Here is a 12,770-nt window from a genome sequence, read left to right on the forward strand (position 1 = left end):
ACTTAGATAATAATACTTATTATATAAAAAAATAATACAATATATTATTTTTCAAATTAAATTAATTTATTTTACAAAATTATAACTAATAATTTCTATTAAAAAATTTAATTTAACTAAACCGAGATTTATTAAATTTATTTACGAATTTATAATAATTTAAAAAAATATAATTACATCTATTTACTAATTAATTTAATTATAATGAAGTTAAATGTATTAATTTATTAAATAAACTTGACTATTATGAATAAATGATATCAAAAAATTATGTTAAACGGTTAACTTTTAACATAAATTGTTGGTTAAAGGTTAACCTAAATTAATTGAATTTTTCATCTTTAATTATGACATCCAAAGTCTTGAGCAGGTTGCTTCTTAAAGTGGAAAGAGAAGGTAAGTTTCAAGGTATTAGCATTAGGAAGGGGGATCTGACTATTTCGCATCTTATATTCGCGGATGATCTAATTTTGTTTTGTAATACAAAAGAAAAGGAAGTGAGGTCTATTAGAAGTGCATTGAGGTGTACCTAAAGTTGTCCGGACAACATATTAACAGTCAAAAGTCGGGATTCTTTTTCTCAAAGAGCTGTCCGGATTCCGATAGCGAGAGGCTTGTCTCGGTTCTTGAGATGAGTGTATGCGAGGAGGACATTAGCTATTTAGGGAATCCTCTTTTCCTCGGTCGAAATAAGTCCACGAGTTTTACCATTACAAAAAGTGTATGGGAGATTGGAAGGATGAATGACGAAAACGATTTTGAGAACGGGGCGTACGAATCTAATCAAGTCCGTAATTCAAGGAATTCCCTCTTATACCATGTCCACTTTCCGTCTTCCGAAGACATTTTGAAACTCAATCGAGAAGGTGGCGAGACAATTTTGGTAGACCGGTACATGACTAGTAAGTTGGGAAAGAATTTGTCAACCCGCTGTGGGGGATTGGGCTTTACAAGTCTTGATGACTTGAATAAAGCTTATTTGGCCAAGTTGACGTTGTACATGGTCCACAATTAAGATTTGTTTTGGGTCAAAATTCTCGGAGAGAAGTACCGTAAAAGGAAGAGTTTTTTCAAATCCCCTATGAAGTCTGATGCATCGGGAGGGTGGAGAGATATTTTCGGGGCAAGTGAAATAGTTCAAGCAAAGTATAGGGTCATTATAGGAGATGGTAGTGATACATAAATTTTTTCCGATCACTGGACATTGAACGAACTAATATATGAGAGCAGAGCAACGAGTAACCCAAGAGCCAGACTCTCCTATCTGATGGACCCCACACTATGGTCTGGAACTCGACGCGAATTGAAGGATTCTGTGGTGATGGCAATGTGGATCAGGTTTTGAAAATCTCGACGACGTCGAAGCCGAACAGATACAGATGGATTTGGACTCCCACAACCTACAACATTTTGTCCATCAAGTCAGCGTATATCGAGATGATAAGATCTCCCTTCGATCCCAATGGTGCTCTGTGGAAAGAGGTTGGGGGTTTAATTTCCATGAAAGATACAAAGTGGGTCTCTAGCGGATTGGGCAAGAGTGTTTCACGACGACATCCAGATTGGCATTTTTATCCCAGAGTCAAAACAGTTATGCACCTTGAGTGGAGTGAGAAAGAAATCCATGGGGCATTTATTCACCCAGTGCAACACGACAGCGAGATTATGGTTCACCAATGCGTATGCAAAAGCTGGGGAGCGAAGAGAGAGTATAATGGCATCGGGATTCTTCAGCGATCATCGAGACCAATCTCGGACTGAGGAAGCTACTAGAGCAAAATCAATTCATTCATCGTGTCGTCGCAATTCTGGAAATAGTGTGGCATAATCGGAATAACACTATTTTTCGGGGTTCCAAAGCCTCCTTTGAATCTCTGAGAAGCAAAGTCAGTCAAAAAGCCACTGAGATCGCCTTCACTGAGACAAAGAAAGCAAGTTAAGCTATTAACAGTTGGATTGTTTTTGACAAAAAGGTGAGGTTGTTTTTCTATTTATCATGATGTTTTGGGTGATAAAATGTTGTTTTCTGAATGATTGTGACTCCTTGTTGTTTCTCTTTACAAAGGGACATAAATATCTAAATAAAAAGTTGGGTACATAATTATCAACTAATTCATTTGATAATTATCAGGTAATTCAGTTCTACGGTTATTCAATATCTGCATACGGCCTATTTTTTCTTAGGTGCTCATTTTGAATGGGCTTTTAGTCTAATGTTATTATTCAGTGGGCATGGTTATTGGCAAGAACTGATCGAATCCATCGTTTGGGCATCATTGAATTAAAAGTTGCCCCTGCTACTCATCTAGAGCCTTGAGCATTGTCCAAGAACATGTTGTAGGAGTATCTCTATATATCCCTAAAATACTTCGTTTATATAAATATTCATCTCGCTTATAGTTTAGATTTCACTTTGTTTTGGTGCCTTGTGGATAATAGTCTTGTTGTAATATGCATTACATAGTGGCGGAGCTTGAAACTCAAGTCAAAGAGGTAAATTTGAAAAAATAAAATAAATCAGAAGGGTGAAATTTGAAAAAATCATATAAATTTGGACAAAAAATATTAAAAATTTAAAGTAAAAATTACAATTTTTAAAAGTTCAGATGGGGCGTTTGCCCCTTTTGGATTCAAGGTGGCTCCGCCTTTGATTATACATGTAGGAAAACTTTAAGATGTTACATACGGCGGGCACATAGAATATCCATATATGTGTGATTCAAGTTGAATTCTTACTTGTCTAATATTTCAAATATCTATCTAACTTCTATGGTACATATTTATATTTTTATACTATGTAATACAATATCATAGGCGCGATGCTGGTTATGGTGAAACCCTCTTGAATTTAGTTCAAAATGCAAGTATGTAAGTATATTTCTTGGACCATTATTTTGACTAAAAATCCTATTTTTAAAACTAAACTCCTCCATAAGTTTTTATTTATTTATCTCATTTCTTCAAAATGTTATTAAATGTTATCTATTAAGAAAACATATTTGTTTTATTACTGTGGATCATTTCAAATTTTTTATATCAGCCCCCCGAAAATCGATTCTTAACTTAGTCCTTCTGAGTCCTGAGTCTGACCGTGAAATATGTGGAGTTTTATTTCCCGTAATTATTTTCAGATGAAAAGATCTTTGATGAATCTAAGTTTTTATGTTTTTTATTTTATTTTTAGTATAACTTTGTTTCAAGATTTGCCTACTTTTGCTCTTTATAGGTTTTTATTTTACCTACTATCCTACTGACAGAACTTCTGTTCACGGACGAACCATACCCCAAAAAGAGAAGAGGTTGATTATAAAAACTAGGGTCCCTAAAAACTAATCCACCACACCACTGCTATTAATGAAAAGAGAAAATTCACTGCACCTTTGGTGGGATTCTTACCAATCACAAAATCCTCAAACCTTTATTGTATTGCCCTATTTACCTTTTAATTCTTACTTGACTTCATTGTCTCTTTTATTCGATAAAAAAAAAAAGAATGAATCAATTAGGGGTTTCTCTAATCTTTAATTAAGGCAACAGAAAATGACTGCAGAAAGGCAATTCCATAATAATCTTGCAAAATATCTAGACATGAATCTTTTTCTAACCAATGCAGAAAGCAAAATAAGACTTTGTCTAAACTCGGAAGCTTGGTTGGAATACTTTCTCTCCTTCCAGCAAAGAATCTTCAATCTTAATCAGCAGCCTAATATAAATTAAAAATATATATAAGCAGCCACGTTTGAGATAGAAAAAAAGGTCCTTCAATCTTAATCAGCAGCCTAATACAAATATTTTAGACACTTGCATGTTGGATAAACCGTCCTTTTTCTTTCTCGCCCCACTCCAAATAATTTATTTTTCTTTTATTAATATTTATTTGGAAGTATATTTCCCTTTTTTTTAATTATTATTATCTGTTCCGAGCAATTTTTTTTTTAATTGTTTCCTGGAATATTTAACATGCAAGGTAAGAATGTGAGTGTCCGAGAGATTTAGAAAGGCAAAGAGGAGAGACGGAGATTTTAGGGGAGCGAGAAAGAAAGAGACATTCTTTTTCTTTCTCAATTTCTCTCTATCTCCAATGGCGTCTCAATCATAGCCTAACCTTTGATCTCTTCCTTTCTCTCCTCTGCTTAATACACCAAAAACCTCTTTAAACCCAAACTCTTTTCACACAGCAAAGTTTGTCCACTGTTAGGACTAGTAGTGATTCTTTCTTACTATATAATTTATATGTCTGTACTTCTATAAACCAGATCACATTTTCTCAACTCTGCAACTCTGTTCCTATCCAGAGACTGTTGAGAGAGAGAGAGAGAGAGCATTGAAGAAGGAAAACAGTGTTTTCAGATCGAAAAAAAACACTTGTTTAGATATTAATCAGCTTTTATTCAATTTGAAGCTATGTCTCCAATGAGGACCTACATTCTCTTGAGCTGCCTAGTGATTCTCACCTTCTCATCACCGACCGCCATTGCCAAACCCACGGCTCTCAGCCACAAGAATCTGACCCTCCCTCACCAGCATCCGGACCCCGAAGCTGTCGTCAACGAAGTTCAAAGGTAAAGCAAAGAAAGAGAGCTTCAAACTCTCCTGAAATAGGTTTCCTCATCTCACCCAGAATTTTTCCTCCCCTGTTTTTCGCTCCCTCCAAACAGAGCCAAACAACATTTGTTCAAATAACTCCAAGCTCTCAGAGGAGAGTGAGCCCAAAGAAAGAGCCCAGATTTACACAGAAACCCTTCATTCTCGGCTCATATCACTGTTTATATATATATATACACTAAAATCAGAAATCACTGGTGGTTTTGTTTTTGCGCGTGGGTTTCACAGGACAGTAAACGCGTCGATCTCGCGGCACAGAGAGCTTCTGGAAGCGGTACAGACAGACCAGCAGAAATGTCTGACGGGAAATCCGGTGGACGATTGCTGGCGGTGCGACGCGGCGACGGGGAACTGGGCGTCGAACCGGCAGAGGCTGGCGGAGTGTGGGATCGGGTTCGGAAGCGACGCGATGGGCGGGAAGGGCGGGCAGTTCTACGTGGTGACGGACTCGTCGGACCGAGACCCGGCTCGGCCGACGCCGGGGACGCTCCGGCACGCGGCGATCCAGACGGAGCCGCTGTGGATCGTGTTCTCGGCGGACATGACGATAAAGCTGAAGCACGAGCTGATCGTCAACAGCTTCAAGACCATCGACGGCCGTGGGGCTAATGTCCACGTGGTGGGCAATGGGTGTATTACGCTCCAGTATGTCTCCAATGTCATCATTCATAATATTCACATTCATCACTGTAAGCCCTCTGGCCACGCCAATATCGCCTCCTCTCCCACCCACGTCGGCTTCCGTGGCGCGTCCGACGGTGACGGTACATTTACCAAACTACCCTCCTCCTTTCCATTGGTTTTCTTACTTTATTATCCTGGCTTTATTTGGAAGCGCGTATAAAGATGCAAATTGTGACCATAATTGAAGTGAAATCAACTTTAAATAATCTCTACTTTTAAGTGATAGAAAATCTGAGAAAAAAAATATAGATTCTTGAGTAATTTATAGTTCTTGTTTGAGTGTGTCTAGGAATTCTTTTTAAGAGTTAGAATTAAGCAATATGAAAAAAAAAGTCCTGCCCATAACATTCTTAGCATAACTTTTTTTTTTTTTTTTTTTTCAAGTGGGAGAAAATTTGAGAGGAACAAATATAGATTCTTGAGTGTGCCTAGAGAATTGGAAGGGAAAGATTATTAAATTCTGTATGATATAGATTTTTTCCAACTATCCACATTGTGACCTATTTTTTTTTTGCAATCTAATAAACAAGAACATTATTAAGCATATTTAAATTGCTGTCCAGTAGATAAGTTGGGAAACGAATATTAAGCAAAAGAGGTGGTGGTGATCACAGGAATATCGATATACGGGTCGCGGAAGATATGGATAGACCACTGCACGTTGTCTTATTGCACGGACGGGCTGATAGACGTGACGATGGGGTCGACGGGTGTGACGATAACGAACAGCCACTTCTCTCACCACGACGAGGTGATGCTGTTGGGTCACTTGGACTCGTACATCCCCGACTCGGGAATGCAGGTCACCATCGCCTTCAACCACTTCGGAGAGGCCCTCGTCCAGCGCATGCCCCGCTGCCGCCGCGGCTACATCCACGTCGTCAACAACGACTTCACCCAATGGGAGATGTACGCCATCGGCGGCTCCGCCAACCCCACCATCAACTCCCAGGGCAACCGCTACATCGCCCCCGCCAACCAAAACGCCAAAGAGGTCATTATTATTTTATTTTTTTAGTCAATGATACAAACACATTTCATAATTAAATACAGGGTCCATTAGGAAAATAACCAACTTAAACGTTTGATACTGCTAAATAGCCAATGTTTGGTATATAAAAGTTGCTATTTACCTAAGATTTACGTCTGAAAGTGGCTATTCAAACGTTTAAGTTGACTATTTTTCTTAATTTTCTGTTAAAGAAATATGGGATTCGATCTCACGTCTCATTCGTAGGAGGAGAAGTGGTATCAGAACGGGTAATTGTTAATTTTTGTTGTCACTATGATGAGTGTGAGAAAATGTGACAGGTGACGAAGCGGGTGGAGACGAACGAGAAGGACTGGACGGACTGGAATTGGAGGACGGAGGGGGACGTGTTGGTGAACGGGGCGTTCTTTGTGCCTTCGGGGGAGGGGCTAAGCGCTCAGTACAGCAAAGCCTCCAGCATCGAGCCCAAGTCCGCCGCCCTCATCGAACAGCTCACCTCCAACGCCGGCGTCTTTGGTGATCCCAGGTATCCATCACTCACTCCTTCATCTTTCATTTTTTATTATTTTAAAACATTAAATTAGGACTAAGATAAGTTGATGATTTTGAGATACTGTTTGATTAGTGTAGTTGTATTGTAGTGCCCATTTTCTTTGTACTGTTCTTGGCTCAATTTTTGGCAGGCTCAATGCAACATCTGGTTGGTGAATTAATAATATGCTTAAATTATGGTTTTTTTTTTTTTTTTTTTTTTTTTTTTTTTTTTTTTTTTTTTCCTTATTCTTCATCGGTGCATGTGATAATGCGGGTGTGTGATTGGTGTTGAGAATCTTTGGTTTTTCCAGCCAAGCCAGCCTTTTTACACAGTTCAATTGTCCTGGTCCTTCTGTCTTGACCCTTTCTACTCTGTCTTTTTTCTACGACTAAAGCTATTTTTTTTTCCCCTTTATTTATCTTTTTATTCTCTGCCCTTTTGGCTAGATTTTGATTTATTTTTTCAGACTTGGGATTGATAAAAATAAAATAGTATATACATACACTTGAACAACATTGACCGTCTGATCCGATTACTAGAGTTTAAGTGGGGTCCATTGTGCGGTACCTGAATCTACTTTCTACAACGGCCACAAGATTTATATCCATACTCGTATTATTTTGTCTATTTTTATTTGTCCCCCCTGTAATAATGTGTCTACCAAACGCAGTTCCTTGCATTTAGTTATCTAAAAAATGGCTAATAGTAAATTCAAGAAATATATCAGTAATGACTGTTTCCCAAAAATAAAAAACATAAAAATTGAAGAGCTAGTAATTACAGGAACATGACAGAAGTGAATTTGTGGTTGGAAAAAGAAAAGTGGTGCTTTCAGAATCAGAGGTCTCATAAGTGAAAAAATCAATGCATGTGTCTGCGTATAGAGAAAAAAGCGCAACTGGGGCTTCAATTTGTGTTTTTTGAGAAATTTGTGTTTTTGTTTTAGGGAATGTGACCGTCCTTTTTTCTTTTAAATATTATTATTATTCTTGTTTCAGTTTCATCTGCTTTCCAGCCATGAAAAGTGGACCCAGCACTTATAATTTAGCTGAAATATTAAAAAAATTTACTTGTGGGTCCAATATCTGATATTTGATATGAACTGGACTTGAAACCAAGCCCACAGACCACAGTGTGTTCGAACTGCGTATAAACCGGTGCTTGCTTTCACTCGGTCCATTCGCTGTGTTTTGTTGGTAATAAATCACCAAGTGAAAGCTTCACCAATTACTACACATGGCACTATATAAAATTATATTATGTTATAGTGTGCTTAATTATTTATTTAATCATAAAGTGTCACATCTCACATGTGTTGAAGCTTTCACTAAGCGTTATATAACATTTATCTTTCCTATATGCATATTTGCTTGTCCCACTTGAGGCTTCAGTTGGGGTCTCAAAAAGCGAGAAGTAAAACAGAATATATATTTTTTTAAAGTTAGTTTTAGATTGAAAAGGTCACGAAAGTTTTTATGCATGATATTTAAATTTAAAACACGTTAGCAAAACATTTTATTTTATGCTATCTCCTAGAAGTTCACTATTGAATGAGAAACTTCATTTCGCTAAAAAGTTAGTCCAGTGCAGATATTTTACTATATTTCTTGTCGTTAAATTGAGGGATCTTAAATAATATTTCTATAATTGTTTTTACTTATTAAAAAGTGTGGTGTTTCAAAATAATCAAAGAGGATTTTGTTTCTGAAGTCATTATATGCTATATGAAATTTTTAGAATTTTGTCACTGCATTTATTGGATCCGCTGTGCCTTATTTTTTTGTTCGTACGTCACAGCTCATGCGACATATACTTGTGAATAGCATTCTGCCAAAATGTATCATGTCTCATATTTGCTTTCCAAATAAGAGCGTGGCTACATGGCTTTGTTAAGTGTTTAGTGTGGTAACTTTACCCTTGTTTTTTGCTATTCATTCACTATTTTCATATTATATAGATTAGGTTTTATTAAAAACCTCCAACCATTTTCTTTAAGTGATTACATTTTCAAAACATTTCATGGTATTTATGCTAGTTCCTTAATTATGTTGTTCCCATCTTTGCTTTTGAGTGACATAGCCCACTTATGGTTCTCTTTCTTGATCTTGTTACAATTTTGAGGGTATATCACAACATTGAAAATGTTGAAAAACGTGACATTTCAGCCTAGTTTCTATGATAACATACTGATGCTTGCAATTAAAAAAAAAACAAAGAATATGATAATAGGTCATGCATTATTTGTTCATACAAACTAAATAATGGTATAGCAGGGGAAAAAAATTAAGAACAGGTGGAACACTGACGTCCTACTATTGATGTGACAGAAATTCAAGATATGACAAATAAACTCTTGTTATTTTTCATCTTATTGTCTCTTAATTTAACCAATAAGTCTTTGATAGGGACAAGGAAGTATCATTTCCGGGGATAGGTGGCGGGACCTTCACGGGAGCCACGAGCACCGGTCATGGGACCCCAACCTCAGATGACGGTGACTTTTTCGGAATGATCTTTGGAGGAGGCGGCGGCGGCGGCAGCTCATATGGCGGTTCTTCAAACCTTTCGCCTACTTTCCCTATATTTTTGTCTATTTTATTTATTTTAATCTTGTACCCCACCACCACTCTATTATCGTCACCATTATTATGGTTTTCATTATAGAAGTTTGGGAAAAAAAAAGAGAAGGAAAATTATTGGCAAGTAAGAAGTAAGAATAGAAAATTTCTTAATTGATTCCCTTGGTCCCCTGCTGTTTATATAAATATATGCAATTATTGTAGCTTAAAAGGACATTTAAGAATATGGCGCGGCACAAGAAAGAATATGTGACCTATTCATTTGGGCCTCCCCAATCTTTTTCCATCTTCTGATTCTTTTTTTGCCAATTAGCATAGCTGATTTCACGTGCACTTTTTGACTAAAAGTTAGTGGTGGGTCTTCAATTTGTGTTGTGGGTTAATGTTTTTAATTTTTCTTTTTGCCACATAAGTATGACTATTCAAGAATCTCTTTAAAAAAGTTTTTCGTTTTTTTTTTACCGAATTGCATACAAGACTTTTTTTTTTTTTTTTTTTTTTTTTTTTTTTTTTTTTAATAATATAGGGGACTAGAGTATTTTACCAACGGAGCTAGCCCATCTTTTTAAAAGTTTTCATTTTGTAACAATAATTTTTCGATAAAAATAAGTGTGATTTGACTAAATAATCTATTTAAAATGAAAATTTGTAAAATAGTCAAAATGTACAATAATCAGGTTTCAAAAACAAAATTAATCTTAAGATTAATATTTTTAAAAGTGATGAATTGTTTATAATAATTGTCAAAAATTTTAATCTGTGTCAAAATATTATTAATCTTAAGATTAATAATTGTTTGTAATTTTGGCTACTTTGTTGAAAATTTGAAATTTTGACTATTTTGCTAATTTATTAATTTCAAATGATTATTTTGTACAATTTTTCTAAAAATAAAGATATGCCGAACTTGGTGGCAATCTTTTAATGTTTGTAAAAAGATTTATTTTATCCTATAGAATAAAATTGGGAGATTTTGTGGATAAGGGATGCCCCTTTTCTTTATTTCATAGTAATCGTTCGTGTGTCAATTAGACAATCGTTTTTTTGATGGCGATGGTTAATTAGGAGCAACTCATTTTCTTGTGTTCTCTACTCTACCTTGTGAGCTAGATATTTTGTTACTGTTTTTTGGTCCTCAAGGCTCGGACCTTCCGAGCTCAGATTCATTGATAGATATTTCGATTTACCACAAAGATAAATGACATAAATTTATCATTAATCTTAATTTGTGTATTAAAATGTCCACAAATTATTATTAATTTTTTTTATAACAGTTTCGTTGGAAGTGGTGTGGAATTACTTACTAGAATATGTTAGGTACCACCCGCAAATTAATTATTGTATATAATGTTGACTTTTAAACTTTCACGGACCAAGACACTTGAAACATTAAACTTGCAATCTAATCAATGTTTTAAACATGTTTAAAATTTAGTCATATTTGGTGGCATTGCCTCATTAATTAGATAGTATTTTATATGACAGTCCTTAGTATTTTCATACGTTAATTTTGGTAAATATACGTTAGTATTGATAAATGATTAATTTACCAAAATAAATGAAATGTTGGCTAAATCTTTAAAATCAAGTTTGAGATCGACTAAATAGCTAATTTTTATTCAATTTCATATACACAATGCTCACATGAGCTTAAATATTTGGTAAAATCATGAAACAGTTCGCCATCTTATTTCCTTTTCATTAAACCCCAATGTTCACTTTTAAGTTTTTTTTTTGGATACTTTTTTGTTTTTCCTTTTTATTTTGGGGGCGACTGCCTGTCGGATAAAACTGCCAAGCCGTCCACAGTTTCATTATATATGCTTTTTTTGAAATTCTTCTACAAGAGGCGCCGATATGTGGGACCTTGAGTGACTAGATGTATATTCATGTTATTGTTAGAATTTGACATAAAAACAAACTCTACGACGTTGACGTTGATTGCCAATGAGATGTGGTTTAGTTTCAGAAATCAAGAAAGATTTCAGAAGTTAGTTGCTCGGTCATGAGTCATGAATCATAACCTCAAATCTCAATGAAGTGTGGTTTAATAGTTTAATTAGTTTTAGAAATCAATAAATATCAGGGAGGAGAGATTAGACAACTATCATTAATTTTTTTCAATTACTTTTTTAATACACTCATAATAATAGTGTAGAACAGTGTCCTCACTGGTCACACATTTCTTTAATTATTAATCATGTACTGCGGATTCTCCGCTTGCTTAAAAAGAGTGATGTAGCTAAATAGTCAATTTAAAGTTATGAATTTGTAAAATAACCGAGATTTGTCTTAATTTAGTGAAATAACCAAAATGTGCAGTTACTTGATTTCAATTTTTTTTTTTTACTCAAAGATTAATTTTTTTGAAAGTGATAAATTGTTTATAATAATCGTCAAAAATTTTAATCTTGGTTGTCAAATTTTTTTAGAAAACGTAAAATTGCCCTTAGAAATGTGACCATCACTAAAATCACAACTTTTAGTAGCATTTAGATATGTAACACTTTTTAAGCGCCATCTTTTTGTCTATAATAGTACTTAAAATTCGCCGTCTATTGTCATTTTTCTAATAGTGACTATTACAGCTACAATTTAAAATGACTCTCTCTTAGTATATATGTGAAGTAATTTTAACCTATGATTAATAATTATTTGCAGGTCACTTTTATTAATTCTATTTCTATCTTAAGCTGAATAATTTGATAGCATAGACAATTTATATAGAAAAAAAGAGAAGTATATTGTTAAACCATCCCAGAGTTTTCTTATCACTTATGTAGAAATTATATATAACCAGTGAATGGTATGATATATTCATTTAAAATATGGAACTATACCCTAATGTTATAATAATTAATGTATCTTTAATTAAAATTTTAAGAAAATATACAAATAAACTATAATTTAGTCACTAATTTTATATATTAATATATAAAATATACATTTCAGTAAATATTGTGCATGCTTTTGGAAACATTTGTGGTTGTATTGATATTTTTTTCAAACTTTGTCTTGTGTGTTTGCCTGCAAACTTACTTATGATCATATATATATATATAAAAAAAAAAAATATATTTACCATGAATATAGTTTATATATTTATGTTAATATTTAAGATATTATTTTTATAAAAGTAACAAAAATTTAAATTGTAATTCATTTATTGCATTTTAATTGTAAATATTTATTGTTTAAAATAGTAGGATTATAATTTTAATATATGTATATAATTTTGATTGTAATGTTATTTCTATCAAGATGCTCACTGACTTATATATATAGATTTAATGAAAAGCTAAGGGCCTGTTTGGTAACATTTTTGTTTTTTGTTTTTAAAAATACAAATTATGTTTTGTTTTGTTTTCTAATTTTT

General features: G+C 34.3%; 1 protein-coding gene across 1 annotated transcript; it reads left to right on the forward strand.

Moving 5' to 3' along the window:
- The first annotated feature begins 3,817 nt into the window (after positions 1 to 3,817).
- Positions 3,818 to 9,670, forward strand: LOC149379093 (Pectin lyase-like superfamily protein). Its single transcript, XM_089603497.1, has 5 exons — positions 3,818 to 4,562; positions 4,834 to 5,369; positions 5,904 to 6,283; positions 6,601 to 6,806; positions 9,221 to 9,670. The coding sequence occupies exons 1-5, from the start codon at positions 4,405 to 4,407 to the stop codon at positions 9,477 to 9,479; spliced, it is 1,539 nt and encodes a 512-aa protein (XP_089459623.1). The 5' UTR covers positions 3,818 to 4,404; the 3' UTR covers positions 9,480 to 9,670.
- The last annotated feature ends 3,100 nt before the right edge of the window (positions 9,671 to 12,770 follow it).

The sequence above is a fragment of the Urtica dioica genome, chromosome 12 (assembly GCF_054948205.1).
Source record: "Urtica dioica subsp. dioica isolate 48M chromosome 12, U.dioica_male_clone48M_v1_H2, whole genome shotgun sequence".
Classification (NCBI taxonomy): Eukaryota; Viridiplantae; Streptophyta; class Magnoliopsida; order Rosales; family Urticaceae; genus Urtica; species Urtica dioica.

What these genes read in the sequence shown, in the direction of transcription:
- LOC149379093 (XM_089603497.1), top strand. Translation starts at nt 4,405, where the DNA reads ATGTCTCCAATGAGGACCTACATTCTCTTGAGCTGCCTAGTGATTCTC. An exon ending in GTCGTCAACGAAGTTCAAAG is followed by an intron (nt 4,563 to 4,833) that starts GTAAAGCAAAGA and finishes TGGGTTTCACAG; the next exon opens with GACAGTAAACGCGTCGATCT. An exon ending in TGGCGCGTCCGACGGTGACG is followed by an intron (nt 5,370 to 5,903) that starts GTACATTTACCA and finishes TGGTGATCACAG; the next exon opens with GAATATCGATATACGGGTCG.